We start from the raw sequence: 25921 nt of genomic DNA, 5'->3' as shown, positions 1-25921 counted from the left end.
AATAAAATTGACATATACTGTCATTCTGACAGCTATCTATTCAAGTTGTCAATTTTCGTTTTCGTTTTCGCTCATCCTTCACAAAAATGGCTGCGCTTAGGGTATTCAGTCGTAATTTACCGTATTTACGACAACAATTTTCCGCTTTGTTAGGAAACACGTCTCCGTCGGTAAAATTCATATGTGTAGTAGTTATAATAGGGTACATTTTATCGTTTTCTGATGATGTGGTGAACGTTCTCAGTGTCACTCCAGGGTATTTGTTGCCACCTTCTTTTCAATTGTGGTCTACTTTCACGTTCTGGTTTCTTGAGATACATTTATGGGAAGTGATCATCGACATTGTGACAGTGGGACTGTGTGGGAAACTAATAGAGCCGCTATGGGGTCAAATGGAAATGATGAAGTTCTTCTTTCTGACGAATGTTGGAGTTGCATTTCTGACGACGTTCTACTACTTAGTGATATTTGCGTGTACTGGTCAGACGTCTTACTTGTTCGACATTCATGTACATGGGCTGGCGGGATACCTAGCCGCCGTGAGTGTGGCAGTTAAGCAGATAATGCCAGATCATCTGCTGATAAAAACCCCATTAGGTATGAACCGTTTGATAAGTATTGACGTGTTTTAAAGTGACTTGTTTACAACCATGCTATAAGTAGAATGGATTATTATTTAAAAATGCTTCTTTCATAACTAATTTAAAACTGACTGTTATTGCATTTTACTTTGGTTTGAGTACTACATGTTCTCATGGAAGCATTATTTAATTTGAAGTTTAATTTATTTACACTATTTAGCCTAATTAACCATATAACACAAGTATTTTACCTAATTATTGCACTCATTAAAGAGTCTTAATTACCACAATGTACAACTATTTATTTTTATTTATGGCATATTTTTTTTCAGGAAAGTTAACAAACAGGTCTTTGCCACTTCTGATTTTAATAGCAGCCATTATACTATGGGCAATAGGGGCATTAGAGGGCACATACCCTTGCATGTGGGGTAGTGGGACAATCCTATCCTGGATATACCTGAGGTTTTGGCAGAGGCATAGCAGCGGGACCAGAGGAGATATGGCTGATAATTTCAGTTTTGATAAGTAAGTGTTTAAAAATCTTATAGGAATAATAAAGACATTAAGTTTGCCTGATGTACCACAATGGTATGTGAAAAAATATATGCCAAACTTCTCTTTTCAATAGGAGAATATAAAACAATAAACTTTATAGTATTTATTGATATTATGTTCTGCTGTTTTTTTAATTAAACAGGATACCTTATATGATGTCCAAGCTAACAAATACAACATGGAAACAACATTATGACATTCAAACAGTGTGATTGAATGAAACTAAGAATTTAAGAAAAATTGTTTTGTTTCTCACCTGTTGTCATCTTTGAGACAATGGGATTGTTATCTGACACTTGTTTTGTTTCTTAACTCTACATTATATGTACATTGTACAGTTATGTCTCAAGCATCTTTTATAGTTTTTCATCTATACACACATGCACAAGCTGTCGCCAGTGGGCCTGACCGCTACAAATGAAAAATGTTCCCACAGGAACAAAATCGGGATAAAAACTATGTGATAATACTGGTTAAAACTGTCTAAAATTGTTTAGTGGTTTCTGTGGCATGAAAGAGGAACAAACATACAAACTTTCACATAGGATTTTACTATCTGTTGTGTGGCTATTTCATTGGGAGGTTCTTTTTAAGATTCTTTGTCTATTGTGTATCTGGGCCACAATGACCCTTTTGAACAATCCCACTGGCCCAACAGTTCTATGCATGTAGAGTTTTTAAACGCGTCAACTAGGCAAGCATGATTTAACACGCCGTTTGCATAGGCGTGAGAAAGATGAAAATTCAGTAAACAGAAAAGAATTTATAGTACTTATTCTGTAGTAATGTAACTGGAACAAGTGATAAGCAGAAAATTTATTGAACAGGTTTATTTTACAGCCAAGTGATTGATTGATATGTAAATTATATTTTAGAATACAGTAGAATATATATTTTCTGGACCTTTTTTTAAACTATACACTCAAAAAGTTTTATAAAAATGTTTAATGTATCTCCTATTTGACATTCAACGGCGTAGTGTCGCGTATTTCTCAAATTATTTTGTTTGAGATATTTTAACACATACATTATTTATCTGTATGAGAGTTCATCGTAAATGTAAAGAAATAGCTAGACAAATTGGGAAGAAATTTTATGTGTATATTTCAATTGGTTCCTGGATGTTTAGAATTTTGTTGCCACTACTAACTGACGCGAAGTTCGCCGGAGTCGATATCATTTTATATTCTCTATAGAGTTATTTGTTGGTATTCTCAGAATATATGTATTATGTACATTCGCTAAGACTGTGATGTAACCCGCAGTTTCTTCCCGACGGTCCTGCAGCCGCTGGTCCGCGGTGTGCTGGGCCCGCCGCACCGCTGCCTGGTGCGGCTGGGGCTGTGCGCGCCCAGCCCGCGCCGCGTGCACCTGGCGCTCAGCCCACGCGGCGTCACCATCTCCATGCCCGGCGTCGAGCCGCAAGATATGGAGAGGCGGAGGTACCTACACTTACATTGACACTTTTATTTACCTACATCGTTCTATTTTTTTCCTAATACATAAAATTTTAAATGCGGACAACATCACATACATTGTTCTGAACCCAAAGTAAGTTGCTTAAACACTTGTGTTATGGAATTCAGATACAACGAAGGTACCACAAACACCCAGACCCGAGACAATGTAGAAATGTGAATTTTTACATTGACCCGACCGGGGATCGAACCCGGAACCTCAGAGCTAGCGACACCTTGAAACCAGTGTGTACGCCACTCGACCACGGAGGTCGTCAATAAATGATACTCTCTTTAGATATTCAGGAATGGGTATGCTGTGTGCTTACCAGGTCAAGATTTTTTATTGTCTAATAGCTCTAAAGTAACTCCTGGAATCGGATTATGAACAGTACTTTTAAGAATCTAAAATTGATGTTGGACAGTATTTTGATGCAAGTAGAGAAACTAAATCTGGCCTACTACAAATAGGTATGCAAAAAAACCGTAAAGAAAAATCCTCAAATGCTGGATTTTCATGAGTTACTATCAACCCATGTACAACTGATTATATCTTTATTACATTTCTGAGTCATACTAACACCTTTGTAGATTACATGTTGATGTCTAATCTACAGATTACTGTCCTCAATATTTAAACATGTATTTTACTATATCTGTATAGTAACTTTCGTTAGAATGATCCATAATTAAATGATACAATGGTTTACCTAGTAACACGTGCTTATCTGGATTGCTCGAGTAGTGTCGGACAAAACTCACTACCCAACCGCAGCTTCATCCAATAATAATCAAGGACTACGTTTGGTTCCGAAGCTACTAGGGCGATTCCGATAAATACGCGTGAATAAACCGTTATTTTACTACTGCTGAATATAATTGGAAGTATTGAATCTAATCGCGAATTAAGCCTTTACCATGACCAAACACGTATAACTGTGCCGTGTATTGACGTAATTATTTATTTTCCAGACAAATCGCGCTCAAGGCGTTGAGCGAGAGATTATCGAAGACTTCCGAACAGACGCGACAGAAGAACCTATCGACCAAAGTGAATATGGACGCGGTGAGGAAGATGCAGTCGCAGGTGACGCCGGCGTTCGCGGGCGAGGCGGCGGCGGCGGCGCCCGCGCCCGCTGAAGCCACGCTCGTGGACCTGGCCGAGCTCGGGCCCGACCCCGCGCCACCCGCCAAGCACTCATGATGCCCGCACCCGCCCGCACAACTAAAGGCTGTTCACAGAACCAATGTAGAAATAGGTATGCCGTATGATTCATTTGTTACGAGTGCCCGACGATCTCAAATTAATTCCATATTATAAAGTCTGTCAATTGGTGGAGTGGGTTGTTGTTGAGCATTTGGTGTACATCACATTGATTATTATGCATTTTAATTTGTTAGTCTATAAGCAATAGCATTTCTGCAATGGCCCTGTGAATCTATACGAATTAGTATTCATTTTATTTTATTTTTTCTTTTATAAAATCCAATAGTTATGGGTAACAGTTGAATGTATGGTATAAAAAAGTAAATATTTTTTGCAGATTTTATTGCATTTGTTGATTGTGTCTAGCAGAGAGAGTGAATGATGTGACATATTGTAAATATAATTGATATTGATTAGTGTTAATTAATTAAATAAATATCTAATCACTTTTTTACGTTTTATTTTTTTATTATCTCGTATTTTACAATATTCGTGTTTCAGATCAATAGAATACGGACATTGATAGTATTAAAATTACATTTTAATTGGACACAGTAGACATACAAATACATACACATATCAAAGTTCAGGATGCCTAACTCGTAGCGGATTTACAAAGCCCAATTTATGATCCGCCGTACTGTTTTTAATGTTAGGGAGCTAATTCACAGACAATGATCTTTTACAAGTTAGTTTGAGTACATATGTATTAATATTAACTGTTTAAAAAAGTAGGTCACATAAGTTTAGTACTTATTTCATAGTGTAGTTTAATTAAAATTATGTTCTTTATCTAGGTTACCTATACGTAACTTACGATACCAATTTCAGTCATCCAATAGTTATATTACATTCATGAGAAATAAAATTCGTCCTTAGCTCCACAACTGAATTATGAAATGTAATGTCAATTAAATTGCACCATAATATAAAAGCCAGTCACCTACAGTCTAGACAAGTGGCATTTTTACAATTAAAGGCTATCGTAAAAATGACGCTTGCATCTGGACGCCGGACTAGCTTGTTATAAATCAATAATCAATTTCAAATGTAAATATATTCTATAATACATTGATATCAATATTGCTCGACAGTTAAGCTTAACCCCTCAAGTTTTGTGAAAAATAGCCATCTCTTTGTCACTTCACTGTTCATATGTATTCGCATCTTACTCACTCCACGAAACGCCAACTTTGAGGGATCAAGTTCACTGAATATTAAAGTACAGGACGATCAGATGAAAAATATAGTTTAAAAATCTGTTAAAATCTAGTAAACATTGTGACTTGTATGTACAATATGAGATTATACCACTTGTGTGATAAAATTACTACAACATATAAAATTACAGCCTATTTATAACTAGGTAGGCACAGGACGAACGGTATAACTTAGGGCATCCAAAAGGGCCAATTCATATCCTTGTCTCTGTCACACACACTGTTAAAAAGTATTCTCACTCTTACTTTATTATTTTCAGATTTGCCAAGTTATACCATTAGCACTATTATTTTATTGAGCTTTAAGGGGATGACGCTGCCGTGGTTATTCTTAAGTTACATTTTTTGTGCTTCTACTTATTATATTGTTATGATGCTTGTAAACAAGTGGGATTTAAAATGTCGTATCTAATGTTGAATACAAACAACAATGTTTTGAGCTTAAATTACCTCTGTGCATAACTACTAGGCCTTTAAAAGTTATAGCATAGCTTAGAAATGAAGTTAATGTTAATCATGATGAATAGTTTTTCAAACAGTTTGTTTTTGGTCAAAAAATAGCAAGAGCCAAGAAATTGGAAACAAAAGGTTAAGCATACATGAAAATATGTAAATGGTTAGTCGGCACAAAACATTGTACTACTTTTTGATAAAAAAACTCTTTTAACACTAGAACTGTATTCTAATTTTCTATAGGTAGTGTACACAAAGTCTGTAATAAATCTTAACCTATTGTTAAAATGCGATTTGACAGCGTCATTCCATTTAAAAGCCTAATCTATCCCAGTAACATCCAATTATTGTGTTCTTTTCTGAACACTAATATTTGTAGCTTTATGTGAAACCTCCTTAAGCCTCGTATCCACTTGAGCATGTTCGGCCAAATGAGCCGCTTATTCGCCCGAGCATGCTCAAGTGGATACAAGGCTTTTCAAGTAAGAAGCCAGTAGTAATTTACAACAATTGCTAGTTTATTACTTATAGTAGCTGACTATAAATTCATATGAAACAGCTGATGGTCCATGAACGGATGGATATGTAGCAAGTGCAGTTATGCCACTGACCTCTAGTGGCAAATATCCATAACTTACATATATGTGTTACTACAAAGTTATAATAATATGCTGCCTACAGTTCTCAGTACTACAGTACAAACTGCTTATAGGTCCTCGTTTGAAACAATTGTAACTTTCACAGTCACTAGTTTGTAAGGTAGTCACAGACCCGTCGCTGGCGCGCCTAGCAGGTGTCCCTCGCGTGTTGCGCACGGCGCTACCTGTAGTAGTGGTGCTGCGCGGGCCACTGCGGCACGGGCAGCGCGGGGCTGTAGCCCTCCGCCCAGCGCGCCTCGCCGCCCAGCCCCGCCAGCCCCGCCGCCAGCCCCGACGCGCTCGACGGCAGGCTGCCGCCCGCTGCGGTACAACCGTATGCTCAAATGTAAGGCGACACACGACATTTTTAAGGCGTTTCAAAGTCAATTATGTTCGAGCAATACCAAAAACTATAAATTTAAATCAAAGACCTATAAACGGTCCTTCTAAATGTATCAATAACAAGTGATCAGTAGTGGGATAAATTGAAAGTACGAGACTAGTTTGAAGTAGCTCTAGAATATAATTGTAGAAGGATTTGATGATAACCTTCGCCCAGCAATAAAATACCATATGCTGGAGAACAAATATGAATACTTAGTGTAACTGACCGGGTTGTCCGTAGGTGGGTGGCGCGGAGTACGGCGGCGCGGGCGCGTAGTACGTGGGCGGCGGGACGCTCATACTGTGCGCCAGTACTGCCACCGACGGCGGGGCCACCGGGCCTGACGGTGGCTATGGACAAACATTCTTTTATAGCATTGCCATTGTCATATAGTTTAGTAATATATTTTTAAAGGGCAGATCTGAAGTTTAGTAGTTATTAGATCACAATCTCCTTAGTTTTATTATTACTAAGAATTTAGCTGTAGCGAAACAAAAGTTAATATAACTGCAACAATACTTGCAAAAGCAAGGAACCTGCAAAAATTAAATTTAGAGGAACCATTCCAAGAATAATCTCTGAACTAATTCAAAATTATATTCTATATTATTATACGGGAAGAGGCCTGTGCCCAGCAGTGGCATATATATAGGCTGGTATTTATTTATTTTCAAGTAAGACATACTAACTAAATTTGAAATTAAAACAATACAAAATACATCATCTCAGCCTATAGGCGTCTACAGGCCTCTCCATACGTTCTCCAGCGCGGCCGGTTCATTGCCAGCTGCATCCAACGAGACCTAGCAGCTTTCACCAGGTCGTCGGTCAAATAATGAATAAAGTATAAAACAGAGCTCTTCCTCTCTCCTACCATATTGATGTGCCCTACGGGGTCCATAATTGTTCATTGTATCTAAAATTACCACCTGTAACTACATTATGGAACAGTTGCGCGCGCGCAGTCGTAGCGAGCGGTCGAGCGAGCAGTTGACGCTTACGCGATTGTAACTATTTGCGCTTACCCTCATTTTTATTAATTAATGCTACTTGATGAGTGAAAATGTAGAATTTTGTGACTCAAGTGGAAGTGAGATGGTGGAAGAGGATCTTGAAATGGAGAGCGAGCAACAAGTTAATAGGATGGAGAAAGAGAAAAATACGGAGTTAAGTAGAGAGCAACAAGTATTACCGGAGAAAAGAAGTAGACAGGAAGATGACGAAGAAGTAATTGAAGGTGATGACGGTTTCATAACCATAAAACGTGGGAGTAAACGACCAACACGAAGAAATTCAAAAAATTTTGAAGACTTGCAATTGAGATTTTCGAATAATAGTGTGAAACCCACATTGTGTGTATTACGGCCAAAGAAACATTACCGAGGCAATTTGGGATGGCGAAACTTTTGAGATCTCATAATTTAGGAAACATAATTAAATTAGTATACAAAAACCCTTATAGGGCCTTAATATATTTTGACAAAAAGAAAATGCAGTGAAGATGTTAAATTGTGAGAAATTATTAGCCAACTTGGAATATAATGTCAATATAGTAGGTGAATCATCGTTATGCTATGGTTTACTGAGACAGGTGGACTTAGAAATAGAAGATAAAGAAATATTAGAAAACCTTAGGTGTGATTTTGAGATCATATCTGCAAAACGATTAAAAAGACAGGATAGCGATGGTAAATGGGTAAATTCTGAAACAATTCGCCTATGTTTTAAAAATCACAATCTACCGTCATATGTATATGGTTTTGGGTGCAGATTTCAAGTTGAACCCTATATTTTCCCTGTATCCCAATGTTCAATATGTTGGCGATATGGACACCTTTCTAGAACATGTCCTTCAAAAAAGATCATATGCCCTAAGTGTGGAAATAATCACGCAAACTGTGAGACAACTAATTTTCAATGTATAAACTGCAAAGGTCCACATATGGCAATGAATAAAAGATGCCCTATTTTCTTGAAAGAAAAAGAAATTAGAAGAATTATGTCAGAAAAGAACTGCAGCTATCGGGAAGGATTAGAAATATATAAAACCGAAAGAAAAATACAGGAAAATAATACAACACATAATGTGGATGCTGTTATGAATAATGAAACAAATAAACAGTTGCCACAAACAGAATGGACTCAGGACACAGAACCAAGAAGAACATATAGAGAAGTGGTTGTTACAGAAGCCGTTATACATGAAGAAATGAGTGCATCGGAGGAATCTGAAACAGAAGACAGCCAGAAATTAGATAATAAAACTAATACGCAGTCTGAAAAACCAAAAAAGAAGAAATCACGAAGAAAAAAAAACGAAAACAGGATCGTATGGACAGGAACATTCACAAACAAATATAAGTGAGGCTGAAAACACCAATAACAAAGAGGATAAACAAAGGCAACCAGGTGAATGCAAAGAATATTGGTATGGACTATATAAAAAAATTAAGGATATATGTATGTCGAGAAATAGCTTTTCTGATAAGCTGGGATTAATTATCAACATAATTGTTCGGGATTTCATTGCACTATGTTTAAAAATAATAAATGGTAAAGATATTTTAAATCGTATACTTTCGTTCTCCACTAATGGATAATAATTTTAATAACAGTTCTTATTTCATAAACATATTGCAGTGGAATGCCCAGAGTTTGAGACCTAAAATTTCAGAATTTCAAGCTTTATTAAGTCAAGAGAACATTTATATTGCTTTAATATCAGAGACTTGGTTGGAACCTGACTCATCATTAAATATAAGTGGATATAATATCTTTAGGAATGACCGAAGCGATTCATATGGGGGAGTCGCCATTGTAATACACAAATCAATTAGAGTTCAGTTAGAAACTTTAAATCATAGTAATTCAGGAATAGAAATAAAATGTGTTAAACTTTTAAATTGTAAAGAGATTAAGAATATTATCTTGATATATTGTCCTTCCTCGGTGCATACTGTTCAGTCGGATTGGGATTTGATATTCACGAAATATACTAGTAAATGTCTAATAGCTGGTGACTTCAATGCACATCACCATAATTGGTCATGTAAATCAGATACAAGAGGTACGATGGTTTTTGATGCTGCTTTGGATGCGGGATACATCTCGCTTAACAAAGGGGCAGGTGAGCACACGCGAATTAAGATGGTAAATGGTTATTTACAAAAAACGTCCCCTGATATTACATTTGCTTCCACAGATTTAGCTTGTAAATTTGAATGGCATGTATTGAGCGAAAATTTGGGCAGTGATCATATGTGTATTAAAATTAAAAGTATCTATAGGGAAGCTATATGTATAGGTAAAAAACGTAAATATAAATCAGCCAATTGGAAAGGATATACAAAAACTATAGAAGAAGCTATTTTACCATACTGTAGAGAGTTAAATGCTCAACAAAATTATGATTATTTCATTAACATTATTAATAACGCAGCTGATAAATATATACCGTATACAAAACAATTCACGCATTATAAACCGGGTTTCCAACCAAAGTCTTACTGGAATGAAACACTCTCTAAATTAGTAGCCGAAAGGAGGTTGGCTCTAAGTAATTTTAGGTCAAATCCTACCCCCTTCAATTTAAACATTCTAGAAGAAAAGACAACAATCGCTAAGAAAGCTATTAGTAAAGCCAGATTAAATGAGCGTCGTAATTTTTACACAAGCATTGATGAGTCAACAACGGTATCAGAAATGTGGAAACGAATGAGATGGTTGAAAGGGTGTAGCTCGGCTAAATCATACCCGTCAAGGGACCAGAAAGTATCTCTAATCCGTGATCTGGCTCCTGATTATGTATGCTATGAGAAACCAACATTTAATTCATTCAACGTAGAGTTGGAACTCCCGGTTACATTACATGAACTGTGTAATTCACTCAAGACTAAGGATACAGCACCTGGTGAGGACGGGTTTCTTATTCAATGATCTTTAATTTACCAACCAAGGGAAAAATATTTTTGGTGAATTTGTATAATGATATTTTAAATTCTAGTACCGTACCCGTACAGTGGCGTGACATAGTACTGATGCCTATTCCAAAACCAGCTACAACCAGCGACAGCAATCCAAAGTTAAGGCCTATCTGCTTAATATCATGCTTGTGTAAGATTCTTCACTCCATACTGACTAAACGCATTGAATGGTTTATAGAGAAAAATAATATTTTGTCTCCATATACGTCGGGTTTTAGAAGAGGGCAATCATGTCAAGACTGTTTAACGAGATTGACCACACAAATTCAATTAGGTTTCTCGAAAAGTTATGCAACAATCGCGTGTTTTATAGATGTTGAAAGTGCATACAATAATGTATTAATTAATAAAATGATATCGATATTGAATGAAATAGGTATCGGTAACAAAATATGTTCATATTTATGGACTTTTTTGAATGAAAGACATCTTAAAATTATTGATGAATCTAATGAAGATGACACTATGATTAGATATACAAGTTTAGGATTAGCCCAGGGTGACCCTATATCACCAATATTATTTAACGTTGTAACATTTAAATTATTCTCAAAAACTAACAATGTACATATGTGTCAGTACGCTGATGATTTTGTCTTGTATAGTACAGACAAAAATCTCTCAGAAAGTACAACTAAATTACAAGAAACATTAGACATATTTTCATCTTGTCTAGCTGAATTAGGATTGCGTTTGTCGAATAGTAAATCAAAACTATGTATTTTTAGTAGGGGATTTAGGAGACAAAATATTACATTGAAAATAAACAATAGTGCTTTAGAATTAGTAGACAGCTACAAATATTTAGGGTTATGGCTAGACAGATCGCTACGATGGGGACGTCATGTTAATGAGGTAGTCAGAAAGTCACAGAAATACTTAAATATACTCAAAGTTCTAGCAGGTACTTCTTGGGGTATACACCCCAAACATTTACGCAGAATATATATAGCGATAGTCAGGAGTCGTATAGACTACAGTTGTTTTATTTACGACAACAGTGCGAGTTCACATTTATATAAATTACAGAAAGTACAGAATCAGGCACTGAGAATTATAGGTGGTTTTATAAAATCTACGCCGATCCACACCATGGAGAGTGAGCTATGTATTCCACCATTGCACATAAGAAGAAAATTCCTAGCCTACAAATATTGTTTAAAATCCCTATCTTGGACTAATAATGTAACAATCAAATTATTAAAAGAATTAAATATGTTTATTAACAACAGCTATTGGACACGGAAAAAGATTCCATTACTTGTAAATGTTTTAAATGAAATTAAAGATGTACAAGTGGCCTCATCCTCTCCATTAGAGATGTATACCTTAAAAACGTGGGTCTCTTACATTGACACGAATAACATAGTCTCGGTAGATTTGGACAGTATGCATCGAGCTAAAGATTGTTACGAATTAAATCTGTTGAAACACACTGTAATGAAAGAATTAATAGAGAAATATGCTGATTGGGTAGTAATTTACACAGATGGATCTAAGAGCAAGAAAGGTAGGGGTTCTGCATTTTACGTTCGCTCGCAAGAAAATTCTAATGGATGCTTTAAAGTAATTGGAAATGTGTGTATCATGTCGTTGGAGCTCATTGCAATCTCAGAAGCACTATCATATATCAAAACCATTTCTGAAAATAGAGCTGTTATATGTTCAGACAGCAAGAGTGCGTTATATCATATAGCTCGATGCGCCTCTGGTCGCAGAGGTACACCGATAGCATACGAGATACTCTCTAAAATTGAAGAACTAGCGGAGAAAGGAGTGGATCTGAGGTTGCAATGGGTTCCTTCGCACATTGGGATACGTGGTAATGAGGAGGCGGATAGATTGGCGAAAATTGGAAGTACAGAAGGACAAGAAATATATGTGAAACCATATTATTCAGAAATATTAACGAAATACAATGGACAGTGTTATGATTTATGGAAAGAGTATTTCGATCAGAGATCGTTGGAAAAGGGTTTATGGTATAAAACTATCCAATGTCAGCCTCCTCGTATACCGTGGTGTACATATAGCCAGCTGAGTAGGAAACTGATTACTATAGCGCACAGAATCAGGACCGGACATATCCCATCAAACAAATTTGCCTTCTTAATGGGGAAAGCTCCTTCCCCTAACTGTGATACTTGTGGTGTAATAGATGATACTTACCATTTGTTGATGGAATGTGTTCAGTTCCATGCGGAGAGAAAGGAACTATTTGAAAAATTTGATGTGGATATATTGCAAGTCGGAATCATGAATTCCTTACTATCAAAACCTAACAGTGAAGAAGCTTGTCTTTTGTTTAATCTATTGGCATCATAAGTTAAGCTACTTAGTAAGTAATTAGCGAATAAGATTAACCGGACTGACATATACATGTAGTATAAAAGTCCAAAAAAAAAAAAAAAAAGAATAAAAAAAAAAAACTACATTATGGAAGCAATATAGTATTGAGTATTGAGTACATACAGGGTAATAGTTGTAGTAGTGTTGGTTGTCGGTCTGGTCCTGTATGGGCACAGTGATGAGGTTGGTCCTGGCGCGCGGCCGCTCGCCCGCCGCGTGCGCGTGGCTGTGGGGGTGTGCGTGACCGCCGCGGGGGTCGTTGGCAGACGCTGACAGCTGCTGCAATTACAATTATCACGTAGTTAGTGTGGCCTAGCTGATAAATTTGACCTTCAGTTAGTAAAACTTAAAATACTGTTGTACAGCAACATAGTTTCCTACGAAAAAATAATAAGAGATCATATTTTAGAGCCTTGTAAGTGAAGATTTTTTTATATATTCCCCGTTTATGATCCCACTGCTACACAAAGGCCTTATTTCTCTTCTAGACCTCTCAATCTTTTGCGATTTTTGGCCATAAAATTAATTTAAAAAATAAACATGGCATTCTTCATTAATGTTGCCAGCAGTGCTCATGATTACAAAGTACAAAAATACCTTTTTTTACTAAACCAAGAATGTAACTTCTAACAGTATAACTTACAGGTAACGGTTTAACAATAGCAACGGCACTTGACGACGGTTCCGGTTCAGGTTTGTTTTCAACTGCCCCTGAAGAGACGTGTCTGTGGTTGATGTGAGCTTGTAGATCTCTCTGAAAAATAATACAGATGTATAATAAACATCAAGACTAATAAATTCATTAAATTATAATCATTTTTTCGTTAGCAGTACTGAAGGAGGATGCACAGCGGTGAGTAGACACTCAGCAAATCGATGCTTTTAGGAGTTAAGCTGGCTGTCTTCATAATTGAAAAAGGCATTATATAGAGAGACAAATAGACATTTTAGAATCGCACTCAGTTAAATGTTGTTATTGATGAATATAGTCAGAATTTACCTGTGATAAATAAGTTCTTCTACAGCCTGTGTTGCCATATCTCGTCCCTGAGTGGGTGCACATAAATACTGTGCCTAATCCAGTTTGTTCAACTCTTAGAACCTAGAATAAAGAAAAAGGAAATTAAAGTTTAGTGTTATGTTTTGATTTCTTACTAACACTAATATTATAAATGAGGAAGAATGTGCGTTTATCACAATGTTTGTATGTTTGTTACCTCTTCGAGCAAGGGATAATAACCGGGTGGTATTATTTCGAATAAATTCGGAAGAACCTAAGGTTTTATCCGACTCTTTTAATATTTACTATGTTTGTAAATAGACAAATCAATTACCTTTTCTCTACATCTTGGGCAGTGTGTGTGCTCAGCTCTAGCACATGACAGACAAAACACATGTTTACATGGTATCTGAAACAAAAGCAATAAGATTAAACATGTTTGCGTCTGTTTTCAGACAATCAAAATGTAATTTATTATACTTTGTATACACACTTAGTAAATATCTTTTAAAACATTTACGATTAAGTAAAAAAAATAGTACAAACTCACCATTCGTCCATATATGAGTATAGGCTTCGAGCATATATCACAGCAATATATCATGGGGTTGAGGACCTTCTCGCCGATGAGGGTGGCGCGGTGACTCCAGTCAAGCCTCAGCATCGGTTCTGGAGGCCCTCGCTGTAGTGTCGTGAACACCGGAGCTTCTAACTGGGAAATGTCCGATGGGACTTCCACTGTGAAAGCAGAGGACAAAATATCTTGTAAGTAGAGGAAATACTTATTGTATTTATTGCTAAAGCATTAGGTTATATGTTCATATGAAACATTACTAGTAAATAAAAGTATTTATAAAAGAAATTGCCAATCATTAGCTGTTTTTCTTCATTAATATTTATCCTGTAAATGAGATGAAAGCTTTTACCCAATTATTATATTCAAGGTTAATAACATAAATAGCACTAGGTTTCACAGCAAGTAAGCTATAAGTATCAAGTAGTTGAGAAAGAGAGGGAGAAGAGTATGTTGAGAAAACATAAAGGGAACTGACTTCTTTTACACATTAAACATTCACTTTTGCTACACTTTCACAACAACAACATTTGTGTTTAGTTATGGATCATTTGACAAGAATATGGAACTCTACACCATATCTCCTTGATAACTGATAAAAATAATCACTAACATGATAATATTCCATGTCCAACTGATTATTTAAAGAGCTTTTAGATACTTGACTTTCTGGTGTCTTATAAGTTGTGTATTTTTAGTTGGTACCATTATTTATTTGTTATTCAAATCTTAGAATTCTGTATGTTATTTACTATGTGTTTGTTTATTCAATTATGTAATACCTAATCTACCGAACACAGTGAGATTTTAAGATGTGTCCAAAATAAAGGGATTGTTAAAAAGAAAATTGTTGTGATCATTTAATTAACAGCTGTTTCCATCTCTCTGTGTTGTGCTGTGGTGATGTCATAGCCTTATATACCATGATCCTTGTAAAACTTTAAATTATTGGTAACATAACTAGTGCTATATTTTAACTCTATCAATCATGTGTGCTTTACATTATCATGCATGTAACTTTAAAAATCAACAAAACTATATTTTATACATATATTATGAACATTATCATAGCAATAGATGCAATAGGTATGTTTCATTGGGCATAGTACAAATCTACATATTGTTAATGCCATGAATCTGCCAAGTACACATAATATAAGTTTTCATGTGTAAATTAGTTGAAATAAAAAAGTTGCAGATTACAGATTTTACATGTACTAATTTTCAGGATGAGTAAAATCTGGAAGATATAATTGATCAATAAAAACAAGTATGGTCCTAGTTTAGAGGTACTAATATGATAGAAGCTTCAAATGTTTGAACTGCTTATTGAATTTACATATGATTAACAGTCAACACTTGTATATTATTTTCTCAAGCTATGTTGGTTTCTTTTCAAATCTCACCAGATTTAATTAGAAACTGTAATTTATAAGAAATGCCTGCTCATTTTTGATTAGACGGTTAAATGTATAAAATTTTGTGCCACTTTGTTAGGGTTGCAGTAATAAACCTGTTTGTTTTTCATTACTGTTTCTTATTTACAAATATGTTGTTGTCACGTTGCAACTTTTAGATTCGCTATAATGTTTTAGAATGAAAACAAGCTATTACATCTTATTTCAACACTCAGAAGCTTTTTAGTTTATAATCATACATCTTTAGTTTACATTAGTACAGAATATTGTTGATGTGAAGGATCAATGGCAAATTTGAAAGAATCTATTTGCCTATTGTAGATTTATGCCTGTGTATTATAACAATTTCTGGCCTGTCTTAACATGTGAATGAGGTCACAGGCTTATAAAGATTTGTATAATCATGATGGTCAGAATACAAGTTTTAAGAGGCAAAATTAAGATAGATAAAAAAACAAAGTCATATTACGTTTAGCTGGTTCGGTAGGTTCTGGTTCCTCCTTAGCTTCTTCAACGACGCTCTCTTCTTGCTCCTGAGAAGTCTCTTCCACAGAACATTCTTCCTCATCACTGGACATCACTTTCGGGACTTTTTTCCCTCGGCCTCTGCCCCTACCGCGTCCCCGGCCCCGACCACGACCCCGGCCTCTTCCTCGAGAGTTTCGCTTTTCACTATTCATGGTTTTTACTGATAAAAGCTACAATCAACCAGTGAAACAGTATACTATACACTTAACCTCAAGAAGTCTAACAGTTGGTGCAAAACAAATAATCAGCGTATGAAGAAGGAAGCTTTATTATTAATAATAAGTATTCTATGTGATAAAACTAATCATTTTAAGGGGTTATATTATGAGTTCAAAATTCCATTTAATATCACAATCGTCACTGAAAGCGGATCATCGATTTGTCTCTAGTGATGTACTCATTATTATTTTAGGTCATTTACTAAAGTCAACTAATTTTTTACATGGTATTCAAACATTTATTTTATCAATTAAAAATGTTCATATAATATAATGAACACCCTTTTTACCGTTATATAAATATACAACCGTCTAAGAGATAATTTAATTTAAAACCTGTTTATTTTTTATTTGTTAGCACCCTTTTCACAGTTTGTGGATATTCCTTTACACGTTTCTACACAAAGTTGGAGGATGATTTTCGTCATCACGATTTTCTTTATAATTAGACTATTGTACTTAGGCTCTAAGCCATGCCAATCTTGTCTCTAAAAAGGTTTTTAAATCTTTTATTATTAAGTTGCAATACTAAACTAACTAAAATTGTTTTATGGTATATTTTTTTGCGTTCCTCTTAGGTGCCTCACTGGGGAGAAGGAACGCGTTTTAATGAATGTCAATAAATAAACAATCAGAAAACAGAATCCGCCGGTTTTATCCGCGTCGTAAATTACCGAACATCTTATTTCTCCTCGAAAATGACCGACGATGGCTGAAGGAAAATTAGAAATATTTTTTGTAAGTAAACATTACACTATACTTAGTATAAATAATTTAGATTTAAGTTTTTCCGGCGGATGCCGGGAATGCGTCACATCAATTTTCGTTTTAGCGGTAAACTCGAATGCTTTTGTAACGCTAGAATCATGCTAGAATTAAATTTACCGTGGTAATTTTTGTTAAGTACTTCCTCTAGGAACTTTTACCTCTTTCTTACATTATTTTCGAAGAATTTCAAATATTTGGAAGGTCGATACGGTACGATGTTTATAATACGTCGCCCTACATGTAGGTAGATATGATTTTATTATGGCATAATTATTACATATATTAAAGATTTTTATGATAGGGTTATTTAAATATACACTGCGTATATAATATTAGACAGCATTTCAGTTTAGAGGTTAATTTATTGTTTTCTCTAAATACGCACTTGCGAGAGTTGCGAGCGAGTTGCGCACTCAGTCAAAAATACACTGCCCACGGGCGTTGAAATTCGCTTCGATACCGGTAGATGGCGCTACGAAATGAAAATCGTATGTCTTATCAGTATACTCATGAAGTAGTAGTATAGATTATAATTATTGTAAGTTAGGGCATTATTTTTGCAAGCCACGTTTAAATACAAAAATACATGTCATGTAAAGTATAAATTCGTTGTCACTCTGAAATACTCTGAATCTTGGACAACAACATTGATAATTTTTTTACACACTTTACCAAAGTTATCTGGGCCTAAGTCACTAAATAAAAATATATTTTTTAAAAAGCTACGCTACCAAAAATTAATCTTTACTAAGGCAATAACCAGGTAACTACTAAAATAGGCGTACGAGATGGACATAAGATGATCAAAATGTTCATCAGCGCTTTACCCATTAAACCTTATGTAATACTGATCTGGTATCAGCATCCTGCGGATTTCAACTGTAATTCCATCGTAATACATATGTAATTGTTTAATAAGCACCAATAATTACACACCTCGCCTGTTTACCCCTTACGATTTCGCAAATCCGTTTTTCGCAACATCGCATAGATATTTGCGTGTCTTCATTATGTATTCAGTATTTAGTCGGACACTATGTCATAATCGACTGGTCATATTGCAGTGTCTTTTTACTTGACTAACCATTGCAATTTCTTTATTACAATGGGAACAAGTGTAGTATGTTTTTTGTTGATTGCATGCTTTAGCAGCAGGGACCGGGTATGTACTTTTTGTGTTTAGTCTTCAGACACGTCAAGTTTTGTATTGGTTTTTGTAATTTTGGACAGTAATAATTTTTACCTTATAATGATGGACTTGGACATATATTTGTACAGGATAGGTATGTTTTATTCTTACGCTGTTGAATTTACATGAACAGCCATTAGTAATACGTGATCACGCTTTTTCTCCTTACGGGGTAATCAGAATTCCAGGCGCCTTTTCTGATACGTCGGTATGTTGGTCCCGGTTCAACTCTTCTCCGGAATAACGTGTTTGGTTTAAAAATTGCAACGGTTTGGTGAATAATTGGCAACTGTGCCTGATGCCTCTATGAAAGCTTTCAAAGCAATTCTAGGCTGTGGACGGCGCTGGGGTTGTTGAAGTGGGATGGTGCAATAAGTTACACGTGGAGTTATCTATCTCGCTTCCACAACGCAAATAGCTTTTAAATATCAGAGTTAAAAAACCAGCTGTTCGTCTATTGTAAAATACTATACTTATTTTATTGTTAATAATAACCAACACATAAAATAACGTCGACATCGAAATATCGATCTCCAAATCTCATACCTCAATGCTTATTCAATCCTACATAAACGTCTGTACTTCAAAGCGCCCTTTGAACTAAGACAGAAAAGATTAAGCCTCAGGCCGATCAGGCTTACATTATCCAACACAATACCCGAAGAACAAAATTATGAGTAAACAGTATATTCAAAATTAATTTTGCAGGTATTTGTATTATATAAGTTTCAGATACGAAACATATTTTTTGGTAAATAGGAAGTATGTATGTTTATTTTCGCTATCGTATAAACGATATTCTGCAATCACAACATGATTGGAAACGATAACAAGATAAGTTTCATGCCCCTCGAAAACACTTGTAGGGCCTCCTTTATTTCCCAACGGTGTCTCGCTATTTATAAGTTTTTTACTCAGATTTGTACTTCCTAAGGGTTAGACACTCACAGTCACTTCATTGATTTCTGCACTTGAGCCGGTGACTGATTTTGAAATACCTTAAGTAACACGTCCACAACATGTGGGTTGACGTGGAGTAGGTACTTGTGAAGATAATAATGCAGTCCAAATATTATTTGGCTGATGCAACTCATCACATGGCAGACATAATGTCTAAATTCTAAAGATTGTTCTAATCAGAAAAATGTCGCTGTATCATGAACACATAACAAAATGGAATGAGTCACCTCTTATGAGCAATGCTTACGTTAAGTTCAAAAAGCGGGGTAATAAAAAATATTCGTGATATATGTAGGTAAGTGAGTAATAACTGCCGTCTACTTGGGTTACACCACGATTACTTTAATTAGCAGACGTGTTATTGTTTTATTGACTGATATATGTAGATAGTGGACGTACTCAAGCAGAGAGAATGGATTTGGTTGGAGTTGCCTATTATAGGAGCAAGGAGTACGGTAATGGATCAATGGATAGATGAAAACTTTTTTAGTACCAAAGCAATTATGTTGTATAAGCGTGTGTTTTGCTTACATTTTTTCTTTAAATTTCAGTGTCACCAAGCAATACGCTGCACATTGTTATATATTCCACGCATGGGACAAACATGTGTGATCCACATTTGTGTTTTAATGTATTATACAATTTATATCTACGATTTCATTTTAATACTACTTTATCATCATGATCCCATATTTTTGTCTTACTTGTCAATAGTTTAATCAGGCAATGACTTGTTTTTTTTCTATCTTGCATCTAAATAACATGAAAAGCATTTAACTCCCTTGTTGTATTATTATCAGGCGCTCATCCAGATGGATTGCTCCAAAATTCATGAGGTCATTGCTGTTGACCTTTCGTATCCAGGTCTACCTTATAAACAAATCATTTCAGACCTACATCAGATTCTCGCGTTACATTCATTACGCTCACTACGCCTACGTGTGTAATTTTCACCTTTATTTTGTTTACTATTCTCTTTGCATATCTTTCGTATCGTACTGTTGTTGAGTATGATTGTCTTTTGTTTACTAATCATTAGTCAGTGGTCGTTCTTGTTAAACTTCATGGACTGGATCTAATCAATTTCAATTATTATAATTGCTTTAATATCTTTGTCATCGTGGAGTTCTTGATATGATGAAACACTTTGATATAAGTGGTTGATAAATATAACGTGTCTAGGATTTCTTCTATGGATCCTTGATTGGAGGTTAAGGATAATATTGTATAATTGTCATTAATAAATATACAGCGGTACCTTTTTGACTGAGGAAATATATTTCCGAAGAGTCTGTAGGTACACATAGGTTTATTACCAATTTTGCAAACAAAATAAATATTTAAGTTATTCCATTCGTTGTATCTTTTAGCACTTACAAGACAAACTGTCGGTCGGTAAATAATGGAACCTTTTTATCACTTTCACATTTTAATATGTGATAATTATGTCAGGTCAAAGTTGTGAATTTATGGTGCTTTTATGAAAGTTGACTTTATCAGAAACAGTAACAGCGGCCCTATGTCGAGAGACTTGACTTGGATTAACGAAATCTGGCCGTCTTGTCCTTGAACGGATAATTCTTGTTTGCCTTTTTTGTCACAAACTTTTTGCTGTGTGGCGTCGAACGTATTTTGTTTTTATCATTTCTATTACGCACTTAATCATTTATGGTTAGCTTATTTTCTCATGAACTTCGCAATGGTTATATTTTTTTAACATGCGGATTGAAGATTCTCGATGTCCGTATTATTATGGTTAACTGGAAGTTATAAAAATTGTAATCGCAATTTAAATAATACTCGAGACCACGTTTGGACCACACTTTATCCACATCAATACATTGAAGTGAAAATCACCATAATTGCAGCAATTCTGATCGGAATACATTCGCAGCTGTTATTGATTTCAATCTATCAGAACGAATGCTCTGTTTGAGGATCCACAACATTTCTTTGAATCAAGAATTTGTTCCAAGTTACCAAGCAATTGTTTCGTTCTCAGTAGTAATCTTGGTTAAAGGCTGATGACGTCAAACCGTCAAACGACCCACTAGCTCCTCGGTGACTACGCCCCTGTGCGTGGGTTCGTTTGGGCGTATCTAGTAGGTGCTAAAACAAATCGAATAGACAAAAAAATACAATTAAAATATACAAAAACGATGAATAATTGCTGTTTATAAATTGAAGCTTGCTGCCGTTCCCTATTCTTGTTAGCATTATCAATATTGTTGTTGTTTATCCAGTTAAGTCCTAAACACGCTTTGAATTCAAATTATATGCTGTATAATAAAGAACGTTATCCTTGACAATTTGCAAGTAACGCTGGAAATAGTAAATCTCGCATCGCAATTCTCAGGCCTGTTGGCACTAGTTTATGTTTGTAATAAGCAGTTACTTTGTTTACAAGTGGCCCCATTCTATTGTTACGCGTAAATTGTACTTAAATAAATAAAAGTGAAACGGCTTTAGAAGTCACATCGGAGGATAATTCATAGTTATCGATAGTATTTATGACAGTTTCATTGCTGTAGTTGCGCAATAACGGTATGATATATGAGAACTTTGCCAATCCTATTACTTGGGGTATTACTACAGACGAAGAAGAGGTTTTGGCCTTTCATTTCGTACTATTACATAGTAATAAGCCTGTTATAGGCGTCTTAAACGTGAGCACATAGGAAAGAATACTGTGAACAAAACATGAGCCCTATTGTCTTTGACTTAAGAGTTATTATTACTCTTTTATGTCACGTAAATTGGATTCTAATTGAGTCGCACGTAACTATATTCAAATAATGCCGAATTCCTTTGGCCCAGTCGTGTGGACAATAGGTTTTATGTAAACATGGGCGGATTCTCATTATGTTTTTTATTTACAACTACTAACTGGCTTTGATCCGCGGTTTTACCTGCTTAAATCTACTTCTTGTCTACAGTATACAGAATTGAAGAGATTTCTGACACTCGGGGCGAAAACGAATTCAACCAATCAAATTATGATGAAAATTTGTGTATCCGTTCTCGGTCATTAACGGTTTAACTAACCAGACTTTTTTCCTATCCATATTTAGCTCCGTAATGGTATTTACTTTAGTTTTTCTAAACTTACAGCAAAACTGCAAATATTTTAACGTCAAAGTTTTATTTAACTTACTTTATGTGAGCACGCGCTGTCAAGAGTACTAATGAGTACCTACCTACTCAACTAACAATCAATTTTGTAGAATAACAACTTTTGAACATATCATACTTAGGTATAATCTTGCAAGGTAAATAGAGATACGTAATCTTACTTACAGAATATGCGCCTTTTTATAAATTATCTTGAATATGTTTTCTTTTAATTCTTTAAAGATGTTCGAGCCACGCGAAAGTTCTAAAATAGCTTTATATAGGTAAATACAATGTATAATTGACGTACAATGTATGATATATTTTTTTAGTACTAAAAGAGCAATATCATAACTATACAATACATTAAAAGCTACGTTTATGGACAGCCTACTACCATTGTGCATTGTAGAGTGGCTTCTCTTTCCTTAACTCTAATAATATTGTTTTCTTTATTTTAACAATTCGTTAGTCCTTTGCATCCGTTCTTTTTCTGTTACTCTTTAGTCTTTACACTCCTTAATGCGAATTATAATGACTTAGTACACATTCTAGTTCAAAATAACAGTATTGTCAACAATTTAATCTGTACCGCGATTATAGGTTGCATTTGCAACACATGCATTATTATTGTGACCGGACGTGATCTTGTTTAATCTTGTTTAATTTCGTTTGATTTCCCTAGCCGCAGGGTTATCTAGCTATCTTATCGTAGCTGCTCTTTATAGCGCCAGCTGCCACCTATAATTATCTGTATAACGTTAAAATATTACAGATATCATTATTAATACTAAGTTTGATATTTATTTTATAACAAAAGTTACTCTTTACCTTATTTTGTAGTAGTCGAAATTGACACTAAAATCCGAATTTAAGATTTCGCGATTAGATGTCTACGTGGCTTCATATGCGTCTGCACTGTCTTAATAAAATAAAAAAAGCATTTAAGAGAAAAAAAATATTAAAGAAGTTAAAAAAATTGTAGGCCGCAACGATTATCATAAACTTTTACGTCTCCGAAGCGATGAGCATATTTTATTTTAGTGTAATAAAATAATTGTGAATTGGGTCAGCTGTGTGCATAGTATTATTTTTATTGGCCAATTGTAGAATTTATAAAATACGCTATAATTTTCATGAATATTTGTGGCCTAGCGTGCGTGAGTGAGGCACATTTGAGGATAGTTGTAGTTCTTTTGAACTACATTTACCATCTGTTCGCTTGACGTAGACAGTCAGTACTGCTAGTTGGCTGATGAAAATAGTGTCTTCTCCGAATGTCATAAATTATTTCGGGCTGTGTAAGTTTGAAATTATTAGACACTTTACAATGATCCTCACGACGTTACTTTCAATACTAACTGACTCGACCAGCCGAAAAATACGTTACCCTATCAAAATTAATTGCTTTCGGTTCTATCTTGTTTTGAGAACATTGCTTAGCTTTCTACACACTGAAAGGTAGTTAGACTAAATTGAAACATGTTTTAAAATCGTAAAAGTGCAAACGTCTTTCCTATTGATAGGTTGTACGTCTGGTGGCCACTTGACGTTGTGTAATCACAACCCCTTTCACATATTCGGCTCAAACAACTTTCGTTGTTTGATAATGTGTTATTTTTACCATTACACGTTAGAAATGCCTTATCAAGCCAATCTGAGACATTTTTCACACTACTCTGACCGTGCAAGGTGGTATGGCATAATTCCAATGCTCGGTGACACAATATTTAAAATATTGATAGCAAGTACTCGTATCAATAGACTGAGCCATTACTGAGAAAGAGGGTTATTAGGGTCGCGTTTACATGTGATATTATATCACATAGCAAAATGTATATAGGTGCAAAGCGTAATGTAATACATATTATTACGCAAGTCGTAGTTTAGTGCCCTGAGGAGGGCAGGCTGTTGCTGGCAACGCAACGCGGTCACGGCCGGTTGTCGCTCCGCTGACGTTGTCGACTTGTCGGCAGTAGTCGGCACTGAGCGGCGCGAATCCTCTTCTCCTATTGGACAAATAAAACGCATGGCAACTGACGTTCTCTTGCCAGGCAATTAAAACGTCAAATAGGAAAACTAGAGGTTGGTTTGACTGTTAGTCCACATTTGTTTTGCTGGCAGTGCAACGTCATCTTGATTAATTATAGCCCGTATGACATTGGATATAGTGACGTATTGTATCACATCGCTTTCATGCAACTAACGGTCTTCGTTCACGCTAAAGGTTAAACTTATAGTGGAGGTGAACCTATTCAGTCAGTCGATTACGTTCGTTGATATTGTGTAGTGTCTTTAAATATAGTATTAAACAATTTGCTCTTGTATTATTCGTAATTTACTGATTTGGTTTTAGAACAAAAACTTCAGTAGCAGTACTTTTAAATTCTTCAACAGTTTCTCCGATATTCTTGAAGTAATGTCCTGAAAATATAGTTTTCTTAAATTGTTCAGCGATTTGTTCGCCTTAGTGTGCGTTGCGCATACATGGTCTTTATGCCTAATCAGATAAACACGATATCCAAGCACCAATGGAATAAATACATCGTTGATATGTGCTATTGATATTATGTGCCTAGGACTAGGACTCATGACTAGATAAGGTCGTACTTTTATTTTCAAATATGATTTTCATACTGACTACTGTGTTGGTTGTAGTTAATTTAAAACACTAGAGTGACTTTAATATGGAGAAGCCGTATGAATCGTAAAATCGCTGATCGTGTATTAATCTAATAAGTAATTCTAATGGTGCTAATGTTATTACAATAACTGGTTTAATGACCTTCATTACCAATGGGTAGTTCGCTTGTTTTGCAAATAATTCTATGCAGAAAAAAAAATCTAATTATTATAAAGATCTGTTCTGCAAATGATGCTATGCAGAAAAAAAATATTCGAAGAAGATTAGATTCGTCATGCTATAAAGTACCCTGCTTGCTATTCTGTTATTTTATCAAGGTTAACCTATACTTCGCACGTCTATATTAATCCCGATTCCCGGTAGTGAAACAAATTTGCAATATTTTCAACATTTTGGCTACCGTAGACACTACCTCTATTTCTAAATTTAACATGACACTCGAATCTAGTTGTAATAGGCGTAAAAAATGTTTTTGGCAGACATTTCTTTCTTCCTTGAAATATTAGAGATTAGTGGCGAAGCGTTGCCGTTTCTTCGAAATGTGCGTAATAATAGATCGTTACCACTTCAAAAGATAATGAATAGTAATTTTTAATCATCTTTACATGAGGTTAAAAATCTTCATAAAGCTTGGCTTTATACGTATGAAGTCACATCAAACGGATATCTTTTGAAATGGC

The 25921-nt window shown here is 35.3% G+C and overlaps 3 protein-coding genes across 4 annotated transcripts in view; 2 read left to right on the top strand and 1 right to left on the bottom strand.

Moving 5' to 3' along the window:
• Positions 1–54: 54 nt before the first annotated feature.
• Positions 55–4253, top strand: LOC113495243 (transmembrane protein 115). The gene is made up of 4 exons (XM_026873874.1): positions 55–597; positions 914–1109; positions 2405–2581; positions 3569–4253. Exons 1-4 carry the CDS (start codon positions 87–89, stop codon positions 3798–3800), a joined length of 1116 nt encoding a protein of 371 aa, XP_026729675.1. The 5' UTR covers positions 55–86; the 3' UTR covers positions 3801–4253.
• On the bottom strand, positions 4247–16777 carry LOC113495244 (E3 ubiquitin-protein ligase Hakai). 2 transcript variants are annotated; one of them, XM_026873875.1, is made up of 8 exons: positions 16293–16777; positions 14382–14569; positions 14166–14240; positions 13832–13933; positions 13475–13585; positions 12955–13110; positions 6726–6849; positions 4247–6435 (listed from the first exon to the last, which is right to left on the bottom strand). In XM_026873875.1, the coding sequence occupies exons 1-8, from the start codon at positions 16501–16503 to the stop codon at positions 6296–6298; spliced, it is 1107 nt and encodes a 368-aa protein (XP_026729676.1). In that variant the 5' UTR covers positions 16504–16777; the 3' UTR covers positions 4247–6295. The 2 variants fall into 2 exon arrangements, with proteins under 2 accessions (XP_026729676.1, XP_026729677.1); XM_026873876.1 differs by lacking the exon at positions 16293–16777 and adding an exon at positions 14884–15757.
• A 445-nt stretch (positions 16778–17222) lies between these two features.
• LOC113495240 (MAP kinase-interacting serine/threonine-protein kinase 1-like) overlaps positions 17223–25921 on the top strand; it is a 54225-nt gene continuing 45526 nt past the window's right edge. The window contains exon 1 of the mRNA XM_026873870.1: positions 17223–17307. The gene's annotated coding sequence lies outside the window, so the exon portion shown is untranslated. The remainder of the gene's footprint in view (positions 17308–25921) is intronic.

This window comes from Trichoplusia ni, chromosome 6 (assembly GCF_003590095.1).
Source record: "Trichoplusia ni isolate ovarian cell line Hi5 chromosome 6, tn1, whole genome shotgun sequence".
Classification (NCBI taxonomy): Eukaryota; Metazoa; Arthropoda; class Insecta; order Lepidoptera; family Noctuidae; genus Trichoplusia; species Trichoplusia ni.
The sequence above is the reverse complement of the archived record's forward strand: the minus strand, read 5'-3'. Positions and strand labels throughout refer to the sequence as shown.